This window comes from Heloderma suspectum, chromosome 3 (assembly GCF_057233095.1).
Source record: "Heloderma suspectum isolate Gila_16-S chromosome 3, 16-S_ref, whole genome shotgun sequence".
NCBI classification, from domain to species: domain Eukaryota; kingdom Metazoa; phylum Chordata; class Lepidosauria; order Squamata; family Helodermatidae; genus Heloderma; species Heloderma suspectum.
This window is the reverse complement of record NC_139460.1, coordinates 228,111,030-228,137,127: the sequence shown is the minus strand read 5'-3', so window position 1 is coordinate 228,137,127 and position 26,098 is coordinate 228,111,030. Positions and strand designations below refer to the sequence as shown.

At 45.9% G+C, this 26,098-nt stretch overlaps 2 protein-coding genes and 1 long non-coding RNA gene across 5 annotated transcripts in view; 2 read left to right on the top strand and 1 right to left on the bottom strand.

The window, feature by feature from the left end:
• The first annotated feature begins 3,407 nt into the window (after positions 1-3,407).
• VENTX (VENT homeobox) lies at positions 3,408-7,948 on the top strand. Its single transcript, XM_084845654.1, has 3 exons — positions 3,408-3,786; positions 5,658-5,908; positions 7,276-7,948. Exons 1-3 carry the CDS (start codon positions 3,408-3,410, stop codon positions 7,600-7,602), a joined length of 957 nt encoding a protein of 318 aa, XP_084701780.1. The 3' UTR covers positions 7,603-7,948.
• Positions 7,949-16,332: 8,384 nt separating this feature from the next.
• Positions 16,333-25,405, bottom strand: LOC146350861 (uncharacterized). The gene is made up of 3 exons (XR_014789432.1): positions 25,012-25,405; positions 22,347-22,404; positions 16,333-19,000 (listed from the first exon to the last, which is right to left on the bottom strand). It is a non-coding gene; the product is annotated as an uncharacterized LOC146350861 (long non-coding RNA).
• Positions 25,045-26,098, top strand: part of LOC146350860 (homeobox protein vent1-like) — a 32,658-nt gene continuing 31,604 nt past the window's right edge. The window contains exon 1 of one of the 3 annotated variants that reach the window (XM_084845912.1): positions 25,045-25,549. In XM_084845912.1, the coding sequence (XP_084702038.1) occupies positions 25,087-25,549 (463 nt within the window). In that variant the 5' untranslated portion in view covers positions 25,045-25,086. The remainder of the gene's footprint in view (positions 25,550-26,098) is intronic. The other 2 variants (XM_084845914.1, XM_084845913.1) reach the window with 2 other exon arrangements.

Sequence of the window (26,098 nt, the reverse complement as noted above, 5' to 3'; positions counted from 1 at the left end):
TTGTAAACCTAAATTACATAATGGGGATTCTACTTTCAAAAAGCAAAGAGGCAGACAATGAGAGAGAGAAAAGATTACACAAGACTGAAGTCAAGCTGATCTGCACTATGGGAATAATACCTTCCAAGGTTGTTGCAAGGCATGTTTGGATTGTGTATGTAAAGCACTATATAAATGCTACTTTTAATTATATCATTCCTTGCTTCCATAGATTTCTGTTCAGGTGCTAAACTTTGGAAAGATTTTCATCTTCACTTTGTAGGACAACCCAGATGGTGGACAGAGATGGCTGTCTTATCACACATCTGTTACCACAGTCTAAAACAGAATTTGGTATGCTTACGGTCTCTGAAATCTGCAAGCTTAGAGTACCTAACTGGATTGTACAGTGTGGCTAAAACGCACCATATTTTGTGGCTAAAAGCTGCCTTGAATACTTTTGTAGAAAGGTGGGCTAAAAATTAAAATAATGATAACAAATAAAATTTTCCTTATTTTTTTATTTGATTTGATTTGTACCCTACCTTTGTATCAAGAAAAATGGCATTCAAGGCAGCTTACAATCATAAATAAAACTTGATTAAAACAATACTAAACAAATGCATTAAAAGAATTATAAACACAACAATAACAGAATAAAAACAGCAGACCCTCTTACATGCCAAAGGCCTGCTTGAATTAAAAGGACTTTGCCTGCTGGCAGAAGGACAGCAGAGAGGGACTGAACCTAGCCCCCTCCACAGAGAGTTCCACAGCCTGGGAGCAGCTACCGAGAAGGCCCTCTCTCATGTCACCACCAAACATGCCTCTGAAAGCAGCAGTCTCAAAAGGAGGGCCTCTCCTGAAGATAAGACCCAGGCAGGCTCTTTCAGGTAGCCTGCTCCCAAATTGTATAGGGCTTTATAGATCATAACCAGCACTTTGAATTCTGCCCGGAAACAGACCAGTAGCCTATGGAACTGTTGTAACAAGGGAGTTATGTGCTCCCTGTGCCCCCAGTCTGGCTGCAGCATTCATGACCAGCTGAATTTTCTGAACAGTTTTCAAAGGCAACCCCATGTGGAGCACTTTACAGTAGTCCGAATGGGATGTAACTAAGGCATGCGTGACCATGGCCAGATCAGATGTCTGGGCACAGTTAGTGCACTAGCCTCAACTGCGCGTGGCCACTGCCAAAATCTAGGCATCCAGGTTCTGGGCCAAGTCCAGGAGTATGCCCAAACGGCAAGCCTGAGTCTTCAGGGGGAGTGTAAACCCATCCAGCACAGGATGAATCCTTATTCCCTGATGTGCCTTTTGACTAACCAGTAGCACCTCTGTCTTGTCTGGATTAAGCTTCAATTTGTTTGCTCCCATCCAGTCCATTATCAACATCAGGCACCGATTTAGAACTGGAAGAGCTTCCTTGAATTAAGATGGAAAGGAGGGACAGAGTTGGGTGTCATCAGCATACTGCTGACACCGAACCCCAAAACTTGGAGTCGATAGCCTTTTAGGCCCCTTCCAATCCTACTATTCTATGAACTCCAGACAATCTCACCCAGTGGTTTCATGTATATGTTAAATAGCATGGGGGATAAGATGGAACCCTGATGGACACCACAGGCCAACAGCCATGGTGTCAAACAGGAATCTCCCAGCACCACCTTGGAAATCACCCTCCAAGAAGGACCAAACCCACCATATAACAGTGCCTCCCAGTCCCATCTCAGACAGATGCCCCAGAAGGATAGCATGGCTGATGGTACTGAAAGCCGCCAATAAGTCCAGCAGAATCAGCAGGGACATGCTTAGTAGGATGATACAGATAGCAACCCCAGAATGAGAAAACACACCCCAGGGTAGCTTACTACCCAGTCAGCCAACTGAAATCAAGTGATAACATGTAGATCATGGTAAGTAACCACTTGGCAAATAAACTGATAGTTAGGTAAATGATAATCTATCTTCAACATGAGTTGGAGAAACTTGAATATGTTTTTCAGTCCCTGCCTTGAAACTCAAATTTTCCAAAGCACCAGTTGTGGCAGAAAGTTGAACTAATTGCCCATTTAAAGATCTTCCAACTATACAATTATGTAGCTTATAGTGTGGGCAACAGCTCAGAAAAAGATGGAAAGGAAACAGTGTGAAAATAATGTCCTGGATATGTTGAAAACAAGTCAGTTTCCCCTAACATCTATTCGCCAGATAGAAACATAACACACATGAGAACTATGGCTCTTTCTGACTCCCTTTCCCTAGAGCTGCAGATAAATCACTGTGGTGTGGTGGTTGGACTAGGACTGGAGGTGACCTGGATTCAAATCCCCGTTCAGCCACAAAATTTATGGGGTGATCTTGGCCCAGTCTTTCACTCTAAACCTATCCCAGAGGCAGTTTGTGATAATGAAATATAGAGCAGGAAGAACAATGGAATTCGCCGAGTTGCTTGCAGGAATGGGGGGTGAACTACCTCTGCTACAATGATGATGGTGATGGAGAAGCAGTGTGGTGTAGTGGTTAGATTGTTGGAATAGGACTGGGGAGACGCAGTTTCCAGTCCGCTCTCAGCTGTGAAGCTCACTGGGTGACTTTGGGCCAGTTACTGACTCTCAGCCCAATCTAACTCACAGGGTTGTTGTGAAGATAAAACGGAGAGGGGGATTATATATGCCCCATTGGGCTCCGTGGAGGAAAGATGGGGAATAAATGCCATAAATAAATAATGATTAATAACAATAACACATCAACCACAATTATCACCACAAATTGGGAAATAGTTTAGCTAGTGAAGGCGGAAGAGATTAGCTGCTCCTTCTCTGACACAACACAGCTATGCATATCTCAAAATGGTTGGTAAAAGTGCTTTCTTTTTCACCCACTAGGGAGGGTGGGTAGGAGCCATTGGTGTGGATTAGCAAAGCCTGAGGGGTGTCGGGTGTGCTTGGTTTTAAACCGCACCCCACTTACTATGGTTTAACAGCAACAGCCAAGCGATAGTTTCTTCCCGGCCCCAAGATCACTGCTGTCCTGCAAACCATTTTACGGCCTTGGCAGCTCTTGGAGGAAATGTACCCACGGGACGGGACGATATCATTGCATTGTCTGTAAAAATAAAGGAATGAATGGGTCTCAGCCAGCCCCCTGCGCCAGGTGTATATTTGAGCAACATGGCCATTGCCCAGCCTCCGCAGCGAGGGCCCCGGCCGCTGAAGCCCCCTCCTTCCAGGAAAGCCGGGCAGCCGGTGCCATTTGCATCGAGGGGCAAAGGATGTGTCAGGTACTGTAAATCGCTTGCCACAGAGTGACCTGATCTACTGGCAGACACCGCGGAGCCAGCCCGGGCGGCCCCTTGGAAAAAGTGCGAAGAGCCTCCCGGCTCGGGGAGGCCCGATGGTAATTAGACGGCACTTATCTGCCCTTTGATGTCTGCGGAGAGCCGCGGCCTCGCCTGGGGGCTGGCGCGGCCCTATAAGAGCAGCTCCGCGGGCCTGCGCGCCCACTCGCCCGGCCGCTCCCGACAGGACGAGACCCGGAGCAGGGCACGCGCCATGACCAAGGCCCCCTTCTCGGTCGAATGGCTTTCCCAGAGCAGCCAGGCCACCGCGCAGGGCCGGAGCAGCAGGGCGGAGGGCGCGGAGGCCGCCGCCGCCTCCTCCGACGGCAGCCAGGCCCAGCCGGGAGCTCCTGGGCCCCGCAGCGGCCCGCCTGCGGGGAGAGAAAGAAGGACGAGCGGGGCGGAGGGCATTGCCAGAGCCCCCGAGCCGCCGTCGCTCCAGAAGCACGTGGGATCCTCTCCCGCAGGTTCGGATCCGCCGTCTCCTTGGGCCCCTTGGGTCGCTCGCTCGCTCCGTTGCCTTGGCCGCCGTGGCAGGCCTGTAGACAGCCTGAAAGTTCGGGCGCGGGGCGGGGGGCTGAGACAAAAAAGTGGGGGGGCAGTTCATCTGGTTTTCAGGCCTTTTAAAGGCAACGTTGTAACCTGTTTTTTGATTATTTGTTTGTAAAGAAATTTAGGGGGGCACAGAACATTTAGGGGCAGCCCTCCCACCCAGGCCCCCTAGCTACAGGCCTGTGCCTTAGAATCACGCACCGGGTTGGGGTTTTTACTTGAACGGCCTGATGATCTCGGGGAAAGGGGCCATGCCCAGGATCTGGAGCAGGGCCTCTTCCAACGTGGCTGTCTGGACCGTCCATGGTGCTTGCAGGACAAGAGAAGGTAACTCGGTGCCCCCCAGATGGGAGTTGTAGTCAGTGGAGGCTGGTGGCTCTGCTGTCAGTGGGGCGGTGAATCTGCTACAGGTTTCAGTCCGAACTCTAAAGGAGCTATCCAAAGTGTAAAGCTCCTTTAGAGGTTGACTGAAACCTGGAGTGGATTCACTGCCCCACTGACATCGGAGCCACCAGCCTCCACTGGTTGTAGTCCAAAACAGCTGGAGGACACCAGGTTGCCCTCGCTGTTGTATGAGAGAAAGTGGCTGTGAGTGGGTCTTCAAAAAAGCTGGGGTTGAAAGTCTAAGAAGTGGAAAGGTGGTGTCAAACTGAATGATGTGGGCTGTGGGGAGGAGGGACTGGTTCTGTTTTCCAGAATGATGGAGAACAAGAAAATCTCAGCTCCCCCCAATCTGGTGCCTTCCTGATGTTTTGGCCTACAACGCCCATAATTTCTAACCATTAACCATGCTAATTGGGACTGATGGGAGTTGAAGGCCACACTTCTGGAGGGCACCGGTTGGGGGGAGGCTCCTGCCTGGGGGTGCTTTGCTTCGCATTTTCCAGCATTCTGGCCACAGAACAGGGTCCCTCACCTGCCATCCTTTCATTTGACAAGGGAGGCTGGGAAAACCAATTATTTTGGGTTTCTTTCCCTAGCACATCTCAGTGCGTAATTTCCAAATTAAATTTTGGCCTGGACTTCCAACTCCATCTGTAACCTTGATGCTCATTGCCTACTTTTGCAAGGGGGACCTGGCTAAAATTCACAGCCCAAGACCCATGTCTGCTTGCATGAAAAGGAAGCCTCACTGTGTTCAATGGGACTTGCTCCCATGTAAGTATTCCATAGGAGTGCAGCCGAAATGAGAAAACGGCAAAGTGGGTGCTTGAGAATCCATTCAAGTCGCTCACATTTTCCAGTGTTCTGACTGAACGAGGCTAAAACTGCAAAAACGATGTACACTTGCTTCCGGGTAGCTCCAAGTAAAACTGTGGGCCTTCAGATGAACAAACATGAATGGAATCAGGCTGAATGAGTGAGCTGGGCATAGCCACCCACCCCCAAACCTGCGTCTTGTAACATCTCGCCTGATACAGAGATCTGGAGATGATGCTCTGACTTGGATTGAAGCTCTGACTTGGATTCCTGCACTGAGCAGGGGGTTGAACTCGATGGACTTATAGGCCCCTTCCAGCCCTACTATTCTATGATTCTGTGATCTTGAAAGCTTGCACATTTGTGGGTGATTGTGGAGTTGGCATAATAAAGGTATTACACTATGTGGATTTTGGACTTTTTTCCCCTATGGGCAGCATGGCTGCCTTTGTTATTTTGAATGACTGGGCCCTACTTGGGGCCCTACTTGCTGCACTAGACTGGGGAACAATCTTGCTCTGGAATGGGAAACGATGGTGGCCATGCACCTTCCTCATCTGTTTCTCCTGTCTTCTTCTGCCAGCAGGATTAGCCGCTCCCAAACGGGCGTGGAACACTACGGAGGGTGGCTCCGATGGCGAGGGAAGCCTCTCGGAGAGCCAGACCCCAGAGGACGGCGGCAGTGGGGGTGGCAGAAGCGTGAGCAGCCGCCGCCTGCGCACTGCTTTCAGCCTAGAGCAGATCAGCACCCTGGAGAGCTCCTTCAAGCGGCACAAGTATTTGGGTGCAGCAGAGAGGCGCAAACTGGCCAATAAGATGCAGCTCTCGGAAGTGCAGGTAAGGTGTCAGGCTGGCTCTGCCCTTAAGCGGAAGGGCTGAGGATCAGGGCAGGGCGGCGCAGGGCATGGTGGGGAGAAGAGAAGGGCCCTGGTTGCCAAAGCGCTCAAATGGCCAATATAGTCAAGGAACTCACCTAGCTACTTACTGGTCTGAAGAATTTTCAGCTGACTTCTGGTTACCTTGTAAAGGCAATGTGAGTATAATGATGATATTATTGGTCCTGGATATTGTTAATTGACCTGTTGGTATGTCTTATGCTTGTTTAAATTTTGATATGTTTTAAATGAACTATAATTGCGTTAATATTGTAATATTTCAAGGCAGGGGGAAGAGATTTGAGGGGGCAAGATTCTCAGCAAGGTTTAAAGGCAGGCTTTAAAATTAAGATTGTACAATCAATCTGTGTACATATTTACTCAGCCCCATTGAATCCAAAGGGACTCCCCCCCCCCAGATAAGTGTGTATAGGATAGCAGCCTACAAAAAAAAAAAGAGCATTTGATGTGATTAGTCTTTTAGAGCTCATAGCAATTTTAACAACACTGGCAAGCCCACCTTTTAAAAGAAAAGAAAAGAAAAGAAAAGGGGATTGTGGCTTTGGCAGATATGCATAGTACATAGGCCTATTTAATTGTATATAATGTCAAGGTCAAATCCCATCTTACTTTAATGTCATAGATAGCTATGTTCCCCTCCCCCTTCCATACTCAAAAGTAACAGGGAACCCAATCTGAATTGGGACCCTTGAGTGGGTGGTATGGAGCTTTAAGTCTTTCCCCCTTCCATACCGGGGTCCCCCATGCCTGCAATTTATATTCCCCAAAAGTGAGCTATTGAAACATAGTCACTCAGGTAATAGAACCAATGAGCTGTCTTGAAATATAGGTGCTTTGGAAGAATAATCACATCTGATCTAATTATAGAGGGGAAGGCAAGCTCTCTCTCTTGCCTCTCTCCCTTACTGTCCTTCTCTTACAGTATTTTACAATACCAGCAGTATTCATTCCAATTTGTGGTCACGTGATGACTATGTACCTATAGCTGGGACCAGTGTGGCCCAGCCTTCCCCAACCTGGTGTCCTGCAGATGTTTTGGACTACAACTTTCATAGCCCCCAGCTAGCATCATCATGATGGTTGTCATCCAACACATCTGGAGGGCACCAGGATGATATGGCCACTGATTGTCTCTTGTGAGGAGGTAGAAATCCCTATACTGAATATGGGGAAATTTTTAAAGGAATAGGATGAAATTCCTAAACACTTTCACCCTAGCAGAGAGACCCCTGCTTGGTTGAGCAAGGAAGGGGGGCTTGACCTGCCAGTGAAGGATATTAGTCCATCCACCTCTGGTTCTTTCCGCAGATCAAGACATGGTTTCAGAACCGGCGGATGAAGCTGAAACGCCAGCTGCAAGAGATGAGACCAGAACCCTTCCATGCTGTTCCATTTTACAGCCCCCTCCCTTTTGGACCTCAAAGTGGGCCCCTCTCCTATGTTTTTTCACCACCTCAGCAGACTTTTAGCCGGAGGGAAGCTGCTGCTCCTTCTGGCATCACCTTCCCGCCAATGCCAGCTCCTACCCTGGATCCCAGAAACGCCTCCGGAGGGCAGACAGGTGGTGTCTGGCCAATGCCCCTGCCCTACTTTGTGGGATACCAAGACCCTAGAACTGTCTTCATGACCCTCTGAGTCAATCAGCAGGGCTGCTAATGACCCATAGAAGGATTTGCACTAAAGTTTGCTCTTCCATTCAGGATCTAGAGCTATAGGGATCCTTGGTCCTGGATATATATGCTGTGAAGATATTTTGCACAGAGACACTGAAATGTTGGGGTGAGTGGGAAAATGATATTAATATAAGTACAATGAGTTTCAATAAAACTCATTCATTTAACAAGACCTTATTGAGTCTTCAGTTGTCATATAAATGAGGGTTTGGCATGGAAGAACACAGCTCCTATCCTTCAATTTAGGACATGTCATTCTGCAAGAATGGGCTATAGTCCACAAAAGCTTATGCCAGAATAAATGTGTTAGTCCTTAAGGCGCCACAAGACTCTTTTGTTGTTTTTGCAGAACAGTATCTGGAGAAACCTGACCCAATCCTAAAACTGGATTGGGCAAGATAGCTTATGCTTTAGAGTTCAAGACTCTTTTGTTCTGAGAGGCGTGCAGTAATTGCATCATAGAGAAGTTAAAAACACTGGGATTAACTTCTGTCATTGCAAAATCAATCCAAAAACCAGTGATATGCTGGAAAATTCTGGTGTTTATTCACACCCCATGGACAAATTGTCTTCTGTGGTTGCAGTGCAATATATTATGTGTCATTATAATATGTAAGTCAAGGGTGCAGAACCTCTGGTACTGGGAGACAAATTCAGCCTTCCTGGGGGGGCCACCCTCCTTTCCTTTGGCCCCGTCCCCTTCCCCCAACCACTGATTGTTTTATGGTTTCCCAGCTTTTGTGTTTTTTTTCCCATTTGAAAAGGTTCGAATTGCTTCCCCAAAGAACTTGTTTTATTAACAAGTCTTTAATTGGAAGGTGGAAGTTTTTATCTTATCAAGACCAGGAAATAACTGGATCCACTTGTGTTGGTAAACATGCATGCAAGCATGGAATTCATCAGTCAGCATAGAAAAATATCCATATCATTATCATAACAGTTATATAGTGCTTTCAAGTGTTCAATGTGCTTCATACGTGTTAAGGCAAGTCATTATTATTATCCCTCATATTACAGATATGAGCCTGAAAGAGTAACTTGCTAAGACCATGCTGGATGCACCCGATCATGTCTGATCTCGGAAGCTAAGCAGGGTCAGCCGTGGTTAGTACTTAGATGGGAGACCGCCTGGGAATCAGGCTTCCTGCAATGAGCAGGGGGTTGGACTCGATTGTCTTGTAGGCCTTTTCCAGCCCTACGATTCTGTGATCTAGTGAGTTTATGTCAGACACAAGATTTGATCTTGTTTTGTAACTCCATCTCTTAGGTGGCAATCCTATACACACTTACCTGGGAGTAAGTCCCATTGAGCTCAGTGGGATTTACCTGTGAATAGATGTGCAAAGAATTGTGCTGTTAGCCACTACACTACACCAGCTCTGTATCCAACTATATGTGATACAAATTGTTTTTAATAATGTTCATACTTGGCATATATATAGTATGAATTGTGTGTTCAGGTGCTTAAAACAACTCTGCAAAGTAAATCCATATTCTCCCCATGTTGCCGATGGGGAGCTATTATGAACTTCTTCATTTGTAAGTTATTGCACTGCACCACACCACACAAGCTTTACTCATATTAGTGGCCTAATCATAAAAATATTAGCACTTTAAAAAAAAAAAGTGTTCCCCTCACCCCCTCAAATCTGTCTATTAGTTTTGTATCTTAGGGACATTTTCCAGAGACATTCAGGGGAACAAAACTACGATTGTATTGTGTCATCTCTACTTTGATTTAATGTTATGGTATATGCACAGATACTGAGAAGTGAGTCATTAATCAATTTAAACAAGTCTCAAGTGAAACAATGTTCAATGACTTATTAAACAGGTACATAGTCAATATCTTCCCAGTTCTTGGTTTCAATTCGTATATTTTTATAAGTGTCCCACATAATAAAAGTTTTGCCATGTCCATTTGAATAACTCAATTCACTCATGCTTTTTGCAAGTCACCCCTCATTTCATAAATTAGGATTCGTGTGATTAAGTTGCAGCATGGTAGTGTGTGTGTTTTTTTTTAAAGTTACATTTGTATTTCACCTGCCCTTCTGGGGGCTGAGATTGGAGTACACTGGATTACCAGAGAAGCATTCTATCCAGATATGGGCAAAGCTGAGGTCCGTGTTGTCATGAAGTGGCAAAGCTGGGTTGATACACCCTCCACTCCCTACTGAATGCACTTGTATAATACACGCATTTGCGAACATGGGGCTGGATCCAGTTTTAGACACATGCAACTGGGCTGGCAGAAGTGAACTTCCCCACCTCCCCACAGCTGCCCCTCCAGCACCCTGTAAATACTACACAGAGGATTCTGCTGAATGGGGTAGGCTGTGGTATAGGAGGTGAGAAGAAAGGATCTTCAACATTGAGCAGATCATGCTCCCAACTGATTTCAGGGGATCCCTCCCCCAGCCCCCTGCATCTCGGTCTGCCCCACTCAGCACGGTAGATGGGGGGGAGGGGCAGTAGAGGGACTGGGTAAGTCTGCTTCCAGCCAGTGGAAGCCCATGGATTTTTGTCTTCATATATTACATTTTTATAATACACAACATTTGTACATATCATGCTTGAATTACACGTAAACATTTAACGTGCACATCTTAAAAGATGCGATCTGTGATGCACCCCTGCTTAACCTGAGAGGTGGAGCTGCGTTAGGCACAGAGCTGCCATGACTGACTGTGTGCTTTTAACAATTGTAGCTTGTGGAGCTTTTTCCTGGCACAGGGAATAAGTAATGGGGTGGGGTTGGGGGGAGCTTCATTAGCAAAATTTCTGTCTGGTAGGCTGCTGTTAAAGGCACAAGAGCTGGGCCAGTACATCAAAGGCAATATAGTTTGGATGCCTTTCTGGCATTGTAAAACCTGAGCCAACACTTTTATATACCAACATAGGTCTTTTCATCGACTTTCCTGTTGTAGACAAGTGCCATGGCTCTTCCTTTGCTTTGAATAAAAGAAAAGGGATCCAAGATTCATTCATTTCATTTCATTTATATCCCACCTCTTTTCCTCCCTAAGGAACCCAAGGCGGCTTACATTATCCTCCTCCTCTCCATTTTATCCTCACAACAACAACCCTGTGAGGTGGGTTGGGCTGAGAGTCTGTGACTGGCCCAAAGTCAGCCAGTGAGCTTCCATGGCCGAGTGGGGACTAGAACCCAGATTTCCCGACTCCCAGTCCAACACTCTCACCACTTCACCACACTGGCTCTCAGGATCAGACACATCCTGTACACAAATCCTCTTGCCGAGTCCCACTGAAATGACTCTTTGTATAACTGAGTTCAAGCAGTGATCTCATATGTTTGTTTAGGATTGGAACCTTTAGAAGCTAATTCCCAACCTTGGTCCAAAATAGCTCAGATTTGCTGACCTTGTATGTGCCAGTATTTTAACAAAGATTTTCTGTTTTCAGAATAATGGGAATTTGTGGGAAATCAGTTTTGAGCCAGCCCTACTGTTACGTTCTTATAGATGAAGCTGGGTTATTGCGAGATAGTAATTAAACATCAGGGTTCACCGAGAAGATTTATAGGCAGCCTCCTAGCATTTTGGTAGAAGATATTAAAAGAATGTGTGATACTTTATTCCTTTGGGTCAATACATCTACTTAGGAGTATTTTTTTTTTTAATGAGAGACAGCCAGTTCCACCGTTTTGCCAAATTCCATATATATTCGATTAGAAATAAAAGGTAAAATTAATGTGCATGCAACTTAAAGGCATTGGTTTGCATACAGTGGTGGTTTTACCTGGCAGAAAATGCTTTTGTGGTGGGGGAAAATTATTTTCACTTATTTCCCCCCTTCCTACTTAAGCCGCAGCTGGTTTCCAATGATCCACTCTGAAAAGCTATTGCTGAGGGTTGGGGGACCTTCCAGAACAGAATGGGATGTGGCTGCATAGAGCTACAGTAGCTAGAAGGGATGGGCAAATCTTGGGTGCCACAACTTGCATGAGCCGAAGTGTTTTCTGCTTATTTATCATCATCAACATCATATTTACTTTAATAATAAATAAGACAAAACCACCACTGGATACAACCAACTGCAACTTCCAAAAATGTCTATTAGGGCATGGTCTGAATTCACACGATGCAGCAGTCTTGCAGAAGCTAAGCAAGGTCAACTGTGGGTGTTGACAGAACAGGAGACAGACTACCTGGAAATCCTGTGGATGATACCTTTAGTTCCATCGGAGAAGAAAGGTGGGATAGAAAGGTAATAAATAAAATGCAAGTTACATCTTTAAAACATTTGGAGAGAGAGCACGTTTTCTTTTGAGACCCAAATGTTGGGGGGAAATGAGTGCCTCACTGAAAATTAGCAGGATGATGTATGGATGTTTCATATAGAAAACAACTGCTATGGTGGAGGTAGCTTAGCGTGTTGAGCTGGGAAACTTGTGGCCTCCAGATGTTCTTGGACTAAAACCTGGTTCACACATTACAGCTACCCGGGACTAAAACCTGGGTAGTTGTGAATGAGTGGGAGTGAGCAAGCATGCTCACTCCCAGCTGCCCACCCTCTCCCACTGAGATAAACAAGCGAGGGACACTCTGCCCATGGGTTGTTGTCCATGGCTTCCAATATCAGAATTGTGGGTTGTTGCAGGAAGAACAACACACATTTGTAACCCATGGTTTGTTCTTGGGTTACAAGTGTGGGTTGTTTGTCCCCCAACAACCCATAACTCTGGGTTCAGACATCATGACAACAACCCAGTGATGGAGCATCCATAGGTTGTTGTGACGGGCTAACCGGCCCTACATCTCCCGTCATCTTTGACCATTGGCCACGCTGGCAGGGGCTGATGGGAGTCGGAGCCCAACAATATCTGGAAAGCCATGGGTTCCCCAGCCCCACATGTAACCCACTCCAGCTTTCCTTGTTTGTTCTTCCTGTCAAGCTTGGCTTATGGCTGTTATAGAAGCCACAGGGAGGGAGGGAAAGAAAATAGGATGTCTTATTTTATACCATGTTATTTCTGTCCCTGCAACACACACACACACACACTCATCATCCTGACATATTGTCCAGTAACATTACACATACACAACTCAATATAACACAACTGATGGGAACATCTGGAAACAAATGGTGGATAGCAAGGATTGTGGAATGTACCATTTGATAGTGTATCCCATCTCTAGCCTTACCTATCCATATGTGAATCAGTTACGCAGAGGAGTGAGGTGGTGGTGGGGAACAGTTTCTGGTGTTATAAATCTTATCTCTTCAATGTAATGAAGGATTAAGATGTCTCCAAGCCCTGACATAAGAGGCTTTATCAGACATCAAAGAACCCCATTCTGAAAACAGAAAATAGAGTCAAAATAAAAGGTTTGTTACCTGTAAACTTGCCAAAAAGTTTTCTCATTTGTGGACTTGTCATGCTGACTCCACTGATGCACTCTGATTCAGAAAATGGCTGGAGTTGCTTCCCAGTTCCCCACAGCATTGTCAAACCAAGATGGGCGTTGCAAATGCCTGTGAAGCAAAGTGATCTGCTTGTCCTGCCTGGTGGTTTATATGTAAAACTGCCTCTAGGCAAGGCTGTTTGGAAGGACCTTTGGCTCGGTATGGTAACAGGCCTAAGAGCTAACTAGCTTCCTTGATGATATAAGGGATCTGGGCCAGCCCAAGACATTTTGCTGCCTGAGGCAAAGAACAAAGGGGCACCAGCTCCCATCCCATGCGTAAAAGCTGACTGGACCAGACAGATGAACCTGTCTTCAATACTGATGATGGAACATCATCCTGCACAGCACCTGAAGAGGTGCTGAGCAGGTCACATGGCACACAAGCCTCTTCTTCAACAGCTTGCTGCTGTCTCCCAGCATGTGCTGCCTGAGGCAACTAGCTCACTCCACCTAATGGTAGGGCTGGCCCTGGGAAGCATTTTAAGTAGTATACAGTGTGCGTGTATGTACACCACCCACAGTACTGTCACAGTTCTGTCCAATCAGCTCAGGGCAGTGTATATGAAGGTTATCCCATTTTATCCTCACAACTACTCATTATGGTAGATTAGGCTGAGAAGAGAGTGTGACGTGCTCACAATTACTTGGTGCTTTCACAGCTGTGTAGGAATTTGAACTGGGCTTTCCTGGCCAGGCTGGCTGGGAATAATGGAAGTTGCAGTCCAACACATCTGGAGGGCACCAGGTTGGGGAAGGCTGCTCTAACCATACTTGCTCTCAGAACGCTCTTCGAAGCCGTATCATACTGCCTTGCTGCTTTGCTGGATTTTCTTATTGTTCAAAGACTCTGACACTGAAGGGTTTGCAAGAATGGCTAGCCACAATACTTCTAGATTTCCTTCCCCAAGCTTTATTAACTGAGGGTAGGATCCAATGTTACTCCTGCATAGAGTAGACCCCTCAAAATGCATGGGGCTTAAGTTAGTCATGACTAACAAGTTTCATTCCTTTCAATGGGTCTACTCTGTGTAAGACTAACATTGGATACTACCCAGTAAGAGATGCAGACTGAACCCCTTTAGACAGCAAAATGGACAACAGCAGAGCAATATCATTGCTAATGATATCACTGTTAGCAAGACTAAGAGGCTTTATTAAGTCTGTCTTGTGGCAGCATAGAGTTGAACTACCAGGATCATAATGTCCAAGCATTTCAGGATTTCTCAGCAGAAAGCCTGTGCTGCAGGACCAAATGATACAGAGAATGAAGAGGCGGAAGTTTGGGTCTCAGTAACAGCCAAACGCAAGAAGAACAGAGCACAGAAACATTGAATGTCTTATCAAGCCAATTATATATTTTTGTTCTAGGCCAAGCTCAAACCATCTTCTTTATCTATGGTTTATATGAAGGAAAGATTGGAAGGTACAAGTCTTCATTGATTTCAGTATATGCAAATACACCAGCTCATACTGAATCCCCATGTGTTGCCAGAGGTAACATGACCACTGACTAAGTTCTAAGTGTCTAGAGGGCATGATATCCAAGCTCTCTATCAAAATGTTATCTCATGGCATCCAAATTGTTGACTGAATTATTTTATGGGTCACCTGAAGCATTAAAACCATGCTGGGAGGGGGGTTAGGGAGGTCAAAAGACAATTCCCGTTTGTGAAACATGTTTAAATTCTGGCTCAGTGAAAAGAACAAGTGCAAGAAAATTGTCTTTCAAAGTTGGCATTTAATCCCAATCAAGGAGCAAAACACCTTTAAATAAATGTTCAAGGGGGTGTCATGGGACTGCAATAATTGGCCTTGTGTGATGGTCATGTATTCTAGTAGACACTTTCAGGGAGCCTTCCCCAACCTGGCACCCTCCAGATATGTTGGATGGATTTTTTCAAAAGACTTATCATCTACACTGCATAAAGACTTTATTTTGCAATCTCCAGCAGCAGCAGCAGCAGTAATTACAACCCAATGGAAAAGTTCAGTTGACTTATCTACCAAGGTTTGGGTTCAGAGGCTTTTGGATCATTAACTAATAGACAAGCCCACCCAGCACATGAAGGTTGTTAAAGGTCATGCAAAACCTGAAACATTTCCTGCAATACAGGACTGATTTTTCTGGTATGTTGATCAGACATCCAAGCCCCATGCCCCAAATCATTCTAAGATTTTCCCCAAGTACTAAAAGAAAATAATTACAGCTTGAAGGTTTTGTTATACCGTACTACATGCATCCTAACTGAATTGGTTGTGTTCAATTGTTTTCTTCCAGCTTGTACTGATTTTGGACATATAAAAACAAAGTTATTTTTTAAAAAATCATGGGAGGTCTGATCACAGGTCCCTCAACACTGCATCTAGTTCAGCCCAGAGAGTATCCATTATGATTGTTATTTGTCTGGGTTGGAAAATAAAAATGGGAAACAAGAATGCCCCTCAGAGTTTCTAATTGTCAATGACCACCAAGTGTTTTACTGGGCACCATGCAAGTCGATTTCGTTTCAGGGCCTGCTTGTTGGTGGCCCCACAGGAGTAAGACCTTCACCACACTGGTGATCTGGGTGACCAGGCTCTTTGCCTGCCCCACCATCTTTGGTGCTACTTAAGACCCGTGTGCCCTGAGGGAAGGCAGAAGTGAAGAAGTCCAGGCCAGGAATCTGTGCCATCAGCTCCTGAAGCAAACATCAATGGTCTGAGAGAATCCTGTTCTAAATTTTGTACTGTTTGTTTTAGCATTTTAACATTGTAAACCACCTTGGAGGCATTGACAGAAAGGTGGTATATAAACGCAACAAAACAATAAATAATAATATTAGCCCCAACACCCACTGCTGTTGGTATGGTGATCCAGTGCCCAAGCACAAAGCTCATTAGATCCCCTGGCAAATTCTAAGGGACCATGACTGGGAAATCACTAACAACAGTGACAGGAGAATAGGACATCCACATACAAATGGCACTTTCCAAACCCCATCAATAAATTATGGACTGGTTGGAACTCAGGCTTCTTTGTCTTCATTCAGCTTAGTTAGAAAGTGAGACGTCAAAATGGCCTCTTTCAGAAGGTGCTACTTCCAGCTGTGTCACCTCTGAAGGACAGATGACATGTGGTCTTAAACAAACAGAGTTACAGAGATGCTAGGGCTAGCTGAAAGGGAGACAACTGGAGGAAAATGGAAGAGAGGTGAGATAAACGAACATCAGAGAAGATGAAACAGAATCAAAGTGGAGAGAAAAATCAGGCAGACGATGATAAGCTGATTAAGTCATGTATTCGCAAACAAGAGGTGCTGTTGTGGGTGCCAGAATTTGGTGGCATACCAGAAAAGGCCAGCCACTTTACCTAACTTCAGGAACATAAAATAAATAAAGCATGCTTGCCCAGATCCAGCAAAGGCAGTCTTGGTTCAGAGCTGGTGTAGATTTAGATGCAGCCCCCAATGAACCTGAGTTGATGCACATGGAAATGCAACAAGTCCTTATCCAAGGCAACAAGTCATGCACAACATGAGCAATTACTGCTGAACCAGGCTCATTGCCTTTTAAGGAACAAAGTCTGCTACAACAGGAGTATGCAAGGTTTCCCGTCACACAGAACCTTTCATCAGGCATCATTCCTATGCCAACAAAGTGCATGGTTCTACAGCAATGAAAGTTAGTGAAATAAAAAAGATTGCTTCATTGCATTTCTTAACCTCTAGGACAAAAATGGCAATAGTCTTTCTTTCTTATTTTGAAAGGCAATTGGCGAAGAAGAAGAAAGGAATTCACCTTTCTGAATGACAATTAAAAAAAAAGGTTGGAAGCATTTTCTAATTCCTATCCTGGCTTCAGTCAATCTAATTCTTATCAAGATGGTTAAGCACAGTTTATTCCCTTTAGAAAAAGTCTCAATAGCTCTTTGGCTGCTGAGTACATCTCCCTACAATTTTTTAAAAGGCAAAACTTTTTAGAAAATAAATTGAGGAGCTTTTAGACTTGACTTGGAAGGAGAAAAATGCCAAGGCCAGATTTGAGGAGCTGCGAAATCCTATGATTTTTTACTCGGAAGTAAGTTTCCCTGCGTTTCTGGGTGGGGGGCACAACACGCACTGGCACAACTTTCTTCTCTTCCTTCCTTGTCACCATCAGGTCAGTTGACCCCCCCCCCCCAAAAAGCGGCATGTAATTGGCAAAGAAAGAGAGAATAGTTCCCCCTGAGTGAGCTCTAGAAAATCAGGCAATTACCAGGATAATGAGGTAGAAGATGCAGGAGCAAGACTTCTGGGTAAGATGGCAACATACAGTAGTTCGACACATGATGGCATACAGAAAGCTCTTGAATTGGGATCTGCCATTGACAGATGGGATTCTGCTCATGGAATCACAGAATCATAGAATAGTAGGGTTGGAAGGGGCCTACAAGGCCGAGTCCAACCCCCTGCTCAATGCAGGAATCCAAATGGAAGGTCCCTCTGCTCAATTTGAGGGGATTTCCCCTCCTGTAGCACATCTCACCCCATGCAGCAGTGTTCCCTGACCCTCTGTGTAGCATTTCAGGGTGTTGGAGGGGCTACCACGAGGCATGGTGGGTTGCAGTGCATGCCGACCACCACTGTAAATATTCAAGCCACAGTGGGTGGTTGCCATGGCTTATCATGATGTGTGAACCCAGGCATGGTGGCTTATTGCCATGGGTAACAGGCCACCCAGAACCCATGGGCTGTAGTAGGGTTCTGGGGTGGTTTGTTAACCACGGTGGACACCGGCGATCATGCGAACTAGCTCTCTGTATGATGGGTCACTTGAGTACGTGAGTCTGGAATTGTAAACTTTTCGGTGAAGAACAGGAGCAGGAGATTGGTACAAAAATACACCCTTTCCCTTTGGCTCCAGATTTCTGAATTATTATGGGATGCTTTACAGACTGTGGAACTAAGAAAACATTGCATATACATACTCCATGGTCTCGTCACTTTCCAGAGTATCTGAAGAGACTTCAGAGACCCTAAGCAGAGTTTTTTTTGTTTTTTTTATCAGCCATGGGGAGGACAACTTTGGTTACAAATAGACATAGCTTGGCTTCTGGCCCAATCTGATGCATGTTTACTCTGAAGGAAGTCCCACTCTTAAATGAGCAAATGTAGCATTGCAGCCATCTTTAGGAGAGATGAAGAGTTCTGTGTGACCAGGAAGCTTGTGTCAAAGAGGCTGGTCCAACAGAAGATCACTTTCATCAACATTACTACTCCCAATTCCTGTCCAATCCAGGGATCACTTACACATAATGAGTGCCATTGTTGCATGCGTAGTGCATGCACACATTTTCCTAGCTACTGAGGAACTGACAGCCTACCCCCACAAATCTGCAATTTCAGGGCAGAATTCCTTGGCCAGAAGACCTTCCTGACAGGCATGATCCCCCTTTTCAGAACTTTAGACCCCCACTGTCTATTATTATTCCTTGGCAGACAAACTGGGAAACGCAGCTGCATTAGCAAGGCAAACTGGGCTTTTGCCTGCTCAGCAACCTTCATACAATTTGGCCGGGGAAGCCAGCAGGGTGCTGAGCAGTCCTGGGCAAACCATTCTGCCCCCTGCTGTCCCCAGACACCATGGAGCCCGTCCAGGGAGGTACCACAACCCCAGGGAAACAATTCCACTGCTGTGTGTTAAATGAGGGAGATCTCACCCTGCCAGGCCATTAAGTCTAATTGCTGCCTATTATCTCTCCCTTTGATGCACAATTAACTGTCAATTAACTAGGAGACACCCCCCCTCCTCTTTCCAAGGTGCTCAGAAGAATGGGGGGTGGGCGGGGCAGGTAGAACAGTCAGGCCTCTGGATTTTTGAGAGTATTTTCTCTTTACAGCCAGCTCGCAATTGGAAGTAGTGGGGAGAAGGAGGTGAGGTCTGGTTTTCATCCAGCTGTTTTCAACACATCTATAACAAAATGTGAAAAGGAAGAGAGGATTTAGAGAAGGGGGCTGGAGGAAAGGAGTGTTAAAGGAGATTACTGAAAAAAGAATATCACTGTGCCGAGATATTAAAGGGAATGCTTTTAAATTATAAAATATGGTAAATATAATATTTATTATGGCCTAAGCTTCATCAGATGCGTGAATTTTCCTCTCTCTCTCACTCACACACACACACACCCCACAGATGAAAAGGGAACATAGTGCAGATAAAGAATCCTAATAGCCTCTTTCACTTTCCAGTTGTGATTACCAGCTTCTTTTCTGGTTGGGCTCCTGTGCTTTTAATACCTTGATGGGCAGAAATTCAATAACTGAACCATCGTCTAGCATGTTAATCAAGTGAAACTTAATCAACTCAATATCTTACTGTCATGCAGCTTTTAAACCGAGGGTGGGAAGCCTCTGGCCCTCCAGATATTGCTGGGCTCTAGCTATCATCAGCCTCAGCCAACATGGCCAATGGTTAGGGATAATGGGAGTGGGTAGTCCAACAACATCTAGAGGGCCACAGGTTCCCCAACCCTGCTTTTAAAATAGAGGAGCTGTGATCTGGATTCAGGTTTTCCCTAAACAGTCTACTAGGCTATATTGACCAAATGAGCAAGGTAAGGTAGCCAGCATTCTCTCACTCTCTCTTGTATAAGGGTTACTCAGTGTCTCCTACCTAAAAGCCGTAGACTGGAATTTTTCTGTCTTGAGAATTTTCAAGAAAAGGTTGAATGGGCAACTGTTAGAAACAGGACTTTCTTTTGTCATTTTCTTTTGGTGGAGCTTCTTGGTCTTTTAGAGGCATAGTGGGCAGATATTCAAGAGGTGAAGCTTTCCCTGTAGCTGCATCCTGATCCAAGGAAAAGCTTCAGCTCTTGAATTCCTGCCCATGATACAGCTGTTAAAGGCAACCAAGCCCTGTCAAGAGAAGACGACAACCATGATTAGGGTAGGACATTGGGTACAGTAGTAATCTGTGTGTGTGTGTGTGTGTGTGTGTGTGTGCGCACGCGTGCGTGCGTGTACGCTGAGGTTGGGCAAAATGAAAGTAGACCTTTGGTATCCAGAGACGGGTTTTCCTTGTGCAGTTTGCCCTATGCTGTTTCTTGAGTGGGAGACACCCCCACCGGTGAGGCTTCAGATTGGAAAAGACTGAGGTGTAAATATGTCTTGAACAGCATTCCTGGGAAATGCTGGGGGGAGGGGGAGGCCAAGGCAAAATGACTTTCCATCTTCAACCAAAAGCAGATTCACATTCAGCTATTGTAAAAATACCTGCAGGCTCAACATCTTTAGAGGCAATCAGCAATGTAGATTCCACCTGAACACGTTATTTCTCAATGGAGAAATAGGTACTCTGCCAAAAAGATATGAGAAACAGCCATTTGGCCATTGTGTATTTGTGTAACTTATAAATCTCCTTTGCTTTTTTCTTTTCTTTTAGCTCTGCTCAGTGTATTCCAGCCTTTTGATCCTTAAATCTTTTGCAAGGAGCTAAGGAGATTTACTCAGATAAACCAGGATTTAGGCACCACAACTTTATTATTATTTGAAACCAGTGGCCTCCACTGTGATTTAATTTTCCAGATTGAAACAGAATGGGGAAAGGATCCTAATTGATAAAGCAAGAGTAACTGTATTATAAAGAGGGTTGAGTGTGGGGTGTCAGGTTCTCCCATAACACACATCACTTTTTGTTGCACAATCCCTTTGGTATGATAGAGTGATACTACCTCCTCCTTTAGCTCAAACAATGCAGGGAAGAGGCAAGACAAGGGACAAGTTAGTGGGCCTGGGTGCTTCAAACAAAAGCTTTTCTTACTCAGTTAATCTCATTGATGCCTAATTGACTATCTAATAGCAAGGATTAGGACATCAAAGGCCTGGCTAAATAAACTTGTTAGCATTTCCAAAGAGGGCGGTGAGTGTTACAAACAGCCATCAATTTGCTTATGGTTGATACTTAAAAGGGAAACTGCCCCTCTGAGCAGATAATGATGTGTGATCTTAAATGAAGCATTGGGGGGTTTATTGTCTCCTATGCAAAGCCTGAGGCCAGTGATAGTCTGGAGGGGATGAGGTGGGAGCTGCCCCACTTTGGGTCCCTTTGATCAGCAAAGCTGAACCATGAGTAGCTGGAGATCATGTCAGACTCCTGGCGCCTGGCCCTTAGGGCTCTGTTTTACAACCTCTATGTGCAGCGCATGGGAAAGTATTCCCCAGAAGGGTACAACAGTTCTCTCCAGGTAGCTTATAGCCTTGCAGGAAAGGGGAAAGAAGGTTGTTTCTTATTCTGGCATGGCAGTGTAACAGGGAAAGCTTCCCTATGGCTACGTGTTTTGTTATCATACCTCTGTGAAAGGTACTGGATAGCTCAATCTTGTCTAGAATTTTGTTTCCAACAAAATATTTGTAACACCATAGGAGTTGCCTTATATTGACCTGGTTCGCACAACATGGTGGGTTATCATGGGTTAAATAACCCACAATGATCTGTGGTGCCTTCTGGGTGTGTGCAGCTGCCGTTTTGAATATGCAGTTTCCAATTGAGGGTTCTTGGTAGGGTTACGCAAGGGTTGTTTAACCCTCGGATGACCCATGGTGGCCAGGTCTGCACAAAACATGCAGCCCCCTTGCCCTGATCAGGGGTTGCATATTCAAAATGGCAGCTAAATGCGCTGGGGCTCATTGTGGATTAAATAACCCACGATGGCCTGGTCATGGTGGGTGAACCGGCCCAATGAGTCTGACGATTGATTCATTTGGCTCAGTATTGCTGACATTGACTGGCAGCAGCTCTGCAAGGGTTCAGGCAGGATTGTTTCTTAGCCCTACCTGGAGATTGAAGCAGGAAACTCCTCCATGTAAAGCAGGTGCTGTACCACTGACCTACTGTCCCTCCCCATCAACTGGTCAGAAAACTCATAAGCATGGCAACTCATCAGCAAAACATGGAGGGATGGGATAACTTTATTTATTTATTACACTTCTATACCACCCCGTAGCTCAAACTCTCTGGGCGGTTTATAAAAGTTAAAACATTAAAATACAATATACAAAGTTCAAAAGCCATTTACATAAAAGCATGCAGACAACATGTACAAACATATAACTAAAAACAACGTTGAACTAAAAAAATTTAACCGCTCCCCCCCCACCAAACAACACTGCTTAAAAACAGTATACAACAGTCAGCACAAGGAACAACATTTCTAAAAAGGGAAGGCCTGCCGGAATAACAGAGTCTTTAATTCCTGCTTAAAAACCTTAAAACAGGTCAGCAGGCGCACTTCAATTTCATGCCCCTTTATTTTACTTACCTGTTTCTTTACAGATTGTTTGTAACCTTGGCATCTGATATTGGGAAGTATACTGCATCTGTAACATAGAAGTTCCAGAATGGATTATCAATAGCCAAGACATTCAACAGCTTTCCTCAGGAAAAGATTTGCCTCTTTCAGGAACAGTTTTTCATGTAACAACTGTGTTTTGATGTGGCAGAGATAACCCTTACCAGGTTACCTGATCATGTTCTCCTGTATACAGCTACCTGAACCTTAAGATCCTCTTCAGAGGCTATGTTCCATGTGCCTCCACCAAGTGAAATGAGGTAGCCAGGTGGCTACTAGAAAGGCTTTTTTGGTGGTGGCACCCAAGAGGTTTGACTGCCACCTTCTTTATGCTCTTTTCAGCATCAGGTGAAGACCTTTCACCCAGCCTTTTAAACACAGCTTGGGTTCCTGCAGTTTCAGTATAGTTTTTAATCCTATATTGGGGAAGGCAATGGCAAACCACCCCGCTACAGTCTGCTATGAAAATGCCAGCACAAGCGGCATCCCTCTAGGAGCCAGCAATGACTCTGTGCTTGCACAGGAGGAACCTTTCCATTCCGTGGATATTGTTTTATGCTGTCTATCAGAATGATTTTTAATGCTGCATTTGTATTGTTTGTTTTTATTTATTGTATTTTTAGTATTTATCTTGATCTGTCAGCTGCTGAGAGTTTGTTGATGGGCAATCATATGCATTTCAAAAAATCAAATCATTATCATTACAGAAAACCTGACATCCCTCTTTGAACTGTTGAGGTAGCTGCAGTGCTTTTGGGATATAATATGATCCCTCCTAGCTACTCCTACCAGCAGCTGGACGGCAGCATTCTGCACTAGCTGCAGCTTCCAGACAGTCTTTAAAGGGGCCCCTCATAGGATGTGTTGCAATGGACAACTAGGGCCAGATTATCTTCATCCAGGAAAGGTTGTAGCTGGTGAACCAACCAGAGCTGGGCAAAAATGCCCCTTGTCACTGCAGTGAAGTTACACTTGGGCCTCCAGCGACAAAATGGAATCCAGGAGCACACCCAAGCTGCATACCTTTTCCTTCAGGGTGATGCCACTGTTGGTTTGTAGATTCAGGACAAGAAAGTGTGCAAATTGCACAGAAGCATTTATGGACTTAAGCAGACCGCCAGGGCCTGGAATGAGAAAATTAATGGAGTTCTGGTAAATCTCGGCTTCATCAAGAGGAAGGCAGACTCCTCCCTCTATACCAGGCAGAAGCTGGCATGCTTCAGGCGGCAGATGCTGGGAGGTGGCAGCAAGGTGTTGGGAATAAAAGCTATGTGCCAAGCAGTCTGCCCTGTGCTCCATAAGCTAGCCTGCTGCCTTTAGGTGTGGTGGAGGATGTGTGTTGAAGAAAACCTCAGTTGCCAGTCCAGCCACTTTTTGTACTTGGAACGGGGCGCCATCTTGTGCTTTGCTTCATGCAGCAAAATGACTTGGGCCAGCCCTGGATATTACCCATTACCCATTGACTGAATTTATATCCCATGCTTCCTAAAGAAACTCAGGCTGCTATACATATCCTTCCTTCCCCAACATATTTTATGCTCATAACAGCCCTCTGCATTATGTTAAACTGAGAGGTAGTGACTGGCCAAAGGGTGGGTTAGAGACTTTCAGTCTTTCTACCCACAGGGCCCACTTGGGAGAACTGAAAATTACATTGCTGAGGCCCACCAGCCACAACATGGCCTTGCAAAGTAGCCTGCCACAAGATGGCAGCAGATGGAAGCGGAGTTTGGCTTCATTAACTGATATTATTTTCTACTGCAATCTAATCTCTCTTTGAAAATTGCCAGGTTCTTTGCAACAGTGATTTCCTGTGGTCGTAGTGGGTACAGGGTGCCCAAAGGGACAAAATTAGCTTGTTTGCAGCAGGCCTTCCCTCACACTTTGTGGGCCACTCTGTCACTCTGTGGTTGGCTTCCTCTCTTCCTGTCTCTCTTCTTTCCTTTCCTGCCCTACAACTTTGCATACTACAGCTTTGCTCTCTAACGAACCTTTGCTGGGGATTGAACCTGGTGGGATAGTGGGCAAGAAACGTTTGCTACTCACAGGAAGGTTGTAGGGAAGCCAGGCCTGGACCTCAGGGCCGAGGCCCAGAGGCCCACAACCTCCCCCCGCCCCAAACAAACACCCAGAGAGTGGCAAGTAATGGAGGAAGCAACAGGGCTGGTGTCCACACCTTGACTAGCATGGTGGACCCCACCAGGGCTGACAGCGCTCGCTGCTGCTGCATCCTCTCTCACTTTTTTTTAAAAGGCTACCTGGTTACAGATGGCTCCTTCTATTATTTTTACTGTAAAATGTATTATCTGTTTTTTTTACAACAGAACTGTGCTTCTTCCCAAGTATGTTTAGGCTCAAGGCATACGAAGCATTCCTGCAGTCATGATGGTGCTGTGATTTAAAATGCGAATCTGCACATACAGTATTTCTCCTTTAAAAAAAGAAAAAAGAAAAAAGGTTGGAAAACAGGATTTTGTTTGATTTGTGTTTGGCTCCAAAGTATCAGCCATGCGGAAGAAGTTGCAAAGCATGGGATGGCGGAGGTGGGGAAGGTTTAGTTGTGTACTCAACTGAAGTAATACCCGTAGCTGTCTAACCCCCTCCCCCATTAAATTCGGAGCCTGAAATTACCAACCTGCCCCTCCGGTCCTTCCATGTGCGCACATCCAGGGCGGCCATCTCCCACCACTCCCAACATTCAAACTCCCAAATGGGATTTCCCCGTAATCTGGCGATAGATGCGTTTGGCGGCAGGGGCGTGTTTTGCTCTGAAAGTACCGCGGGGCCAGGTGCGCTTCCGTTGCCACGGGGCTCCCAATACTACCTATCAGTAATAATTAGGGTTTCGGCGGGAGCCACGGCGCGGGTGGTGAGGCGGGGGTTAACTATAAATAAGCGGAAGCTGCACAGCCGCCCAGCCGAAGAAATGTCCCTTGCGCCCAACCTCGTGCGCCAGGAGGCCCGCGACCTAGAGAGGCCCGCACGCCAGGCCCACCTCTGCTGCGCGCCTCCTCCCCGCCCCCCCACCTCGTTCAACAAGAGCCATCTCGTCGCGAAAGCCCCGTGCAACCAACACGCAACCAACCCCCTGGAGGACAACGCCGCCAGCGGGGGTGGAGGAGGCGCAGAACTCGAGGCCCAGGAAACGCCCGTCGGTGGTCCACAAACCCTGGGTAAGCCATAAAAAGACGAAAAAAGAAACCAGCCTCCCCGAGGACTAGAAACATGAAAGCAAAACTGCCAGGTAGACACGAGGTGCCTCGATTAAACCTAACTCGGTCTTGAGGACCGTTTTCCCCTCTCCCCCGCCCCTCTGCGCGTACTTAAAACTCATTTGAATTCACTGAAGGTGCGCATCCTATGCATGCTGGCTGGGGAATGCTGGGAGTTGTAGGACTTCCTCTTCTGGCTCAATATGTATAGGATTGCATCCCAAATCACCCATTAGTATTAGCAGTAGCAGAATTCTAGAAGGAGGGGCGCCTGCCCCTGCCTTGGCGCTTAGGCGGAAGAGAGAATAGAATTGTTCTTGCGGAACTACAGGGTCAAACCCAGAAATGAGCCTGGAGCGACGGTTATCCGCCCCCGCCCGGTTGTGGAATCGGTTCTCGCTTTACGGGTTGCCACCTGCCGCGGATGAATAGAAAGTGTCCCAGCGGACAGGGCCTTTTCCCTCCGAGTCATCACCCAGGGAGGACTTGCGTTAGACGGGCGCCGGGAGG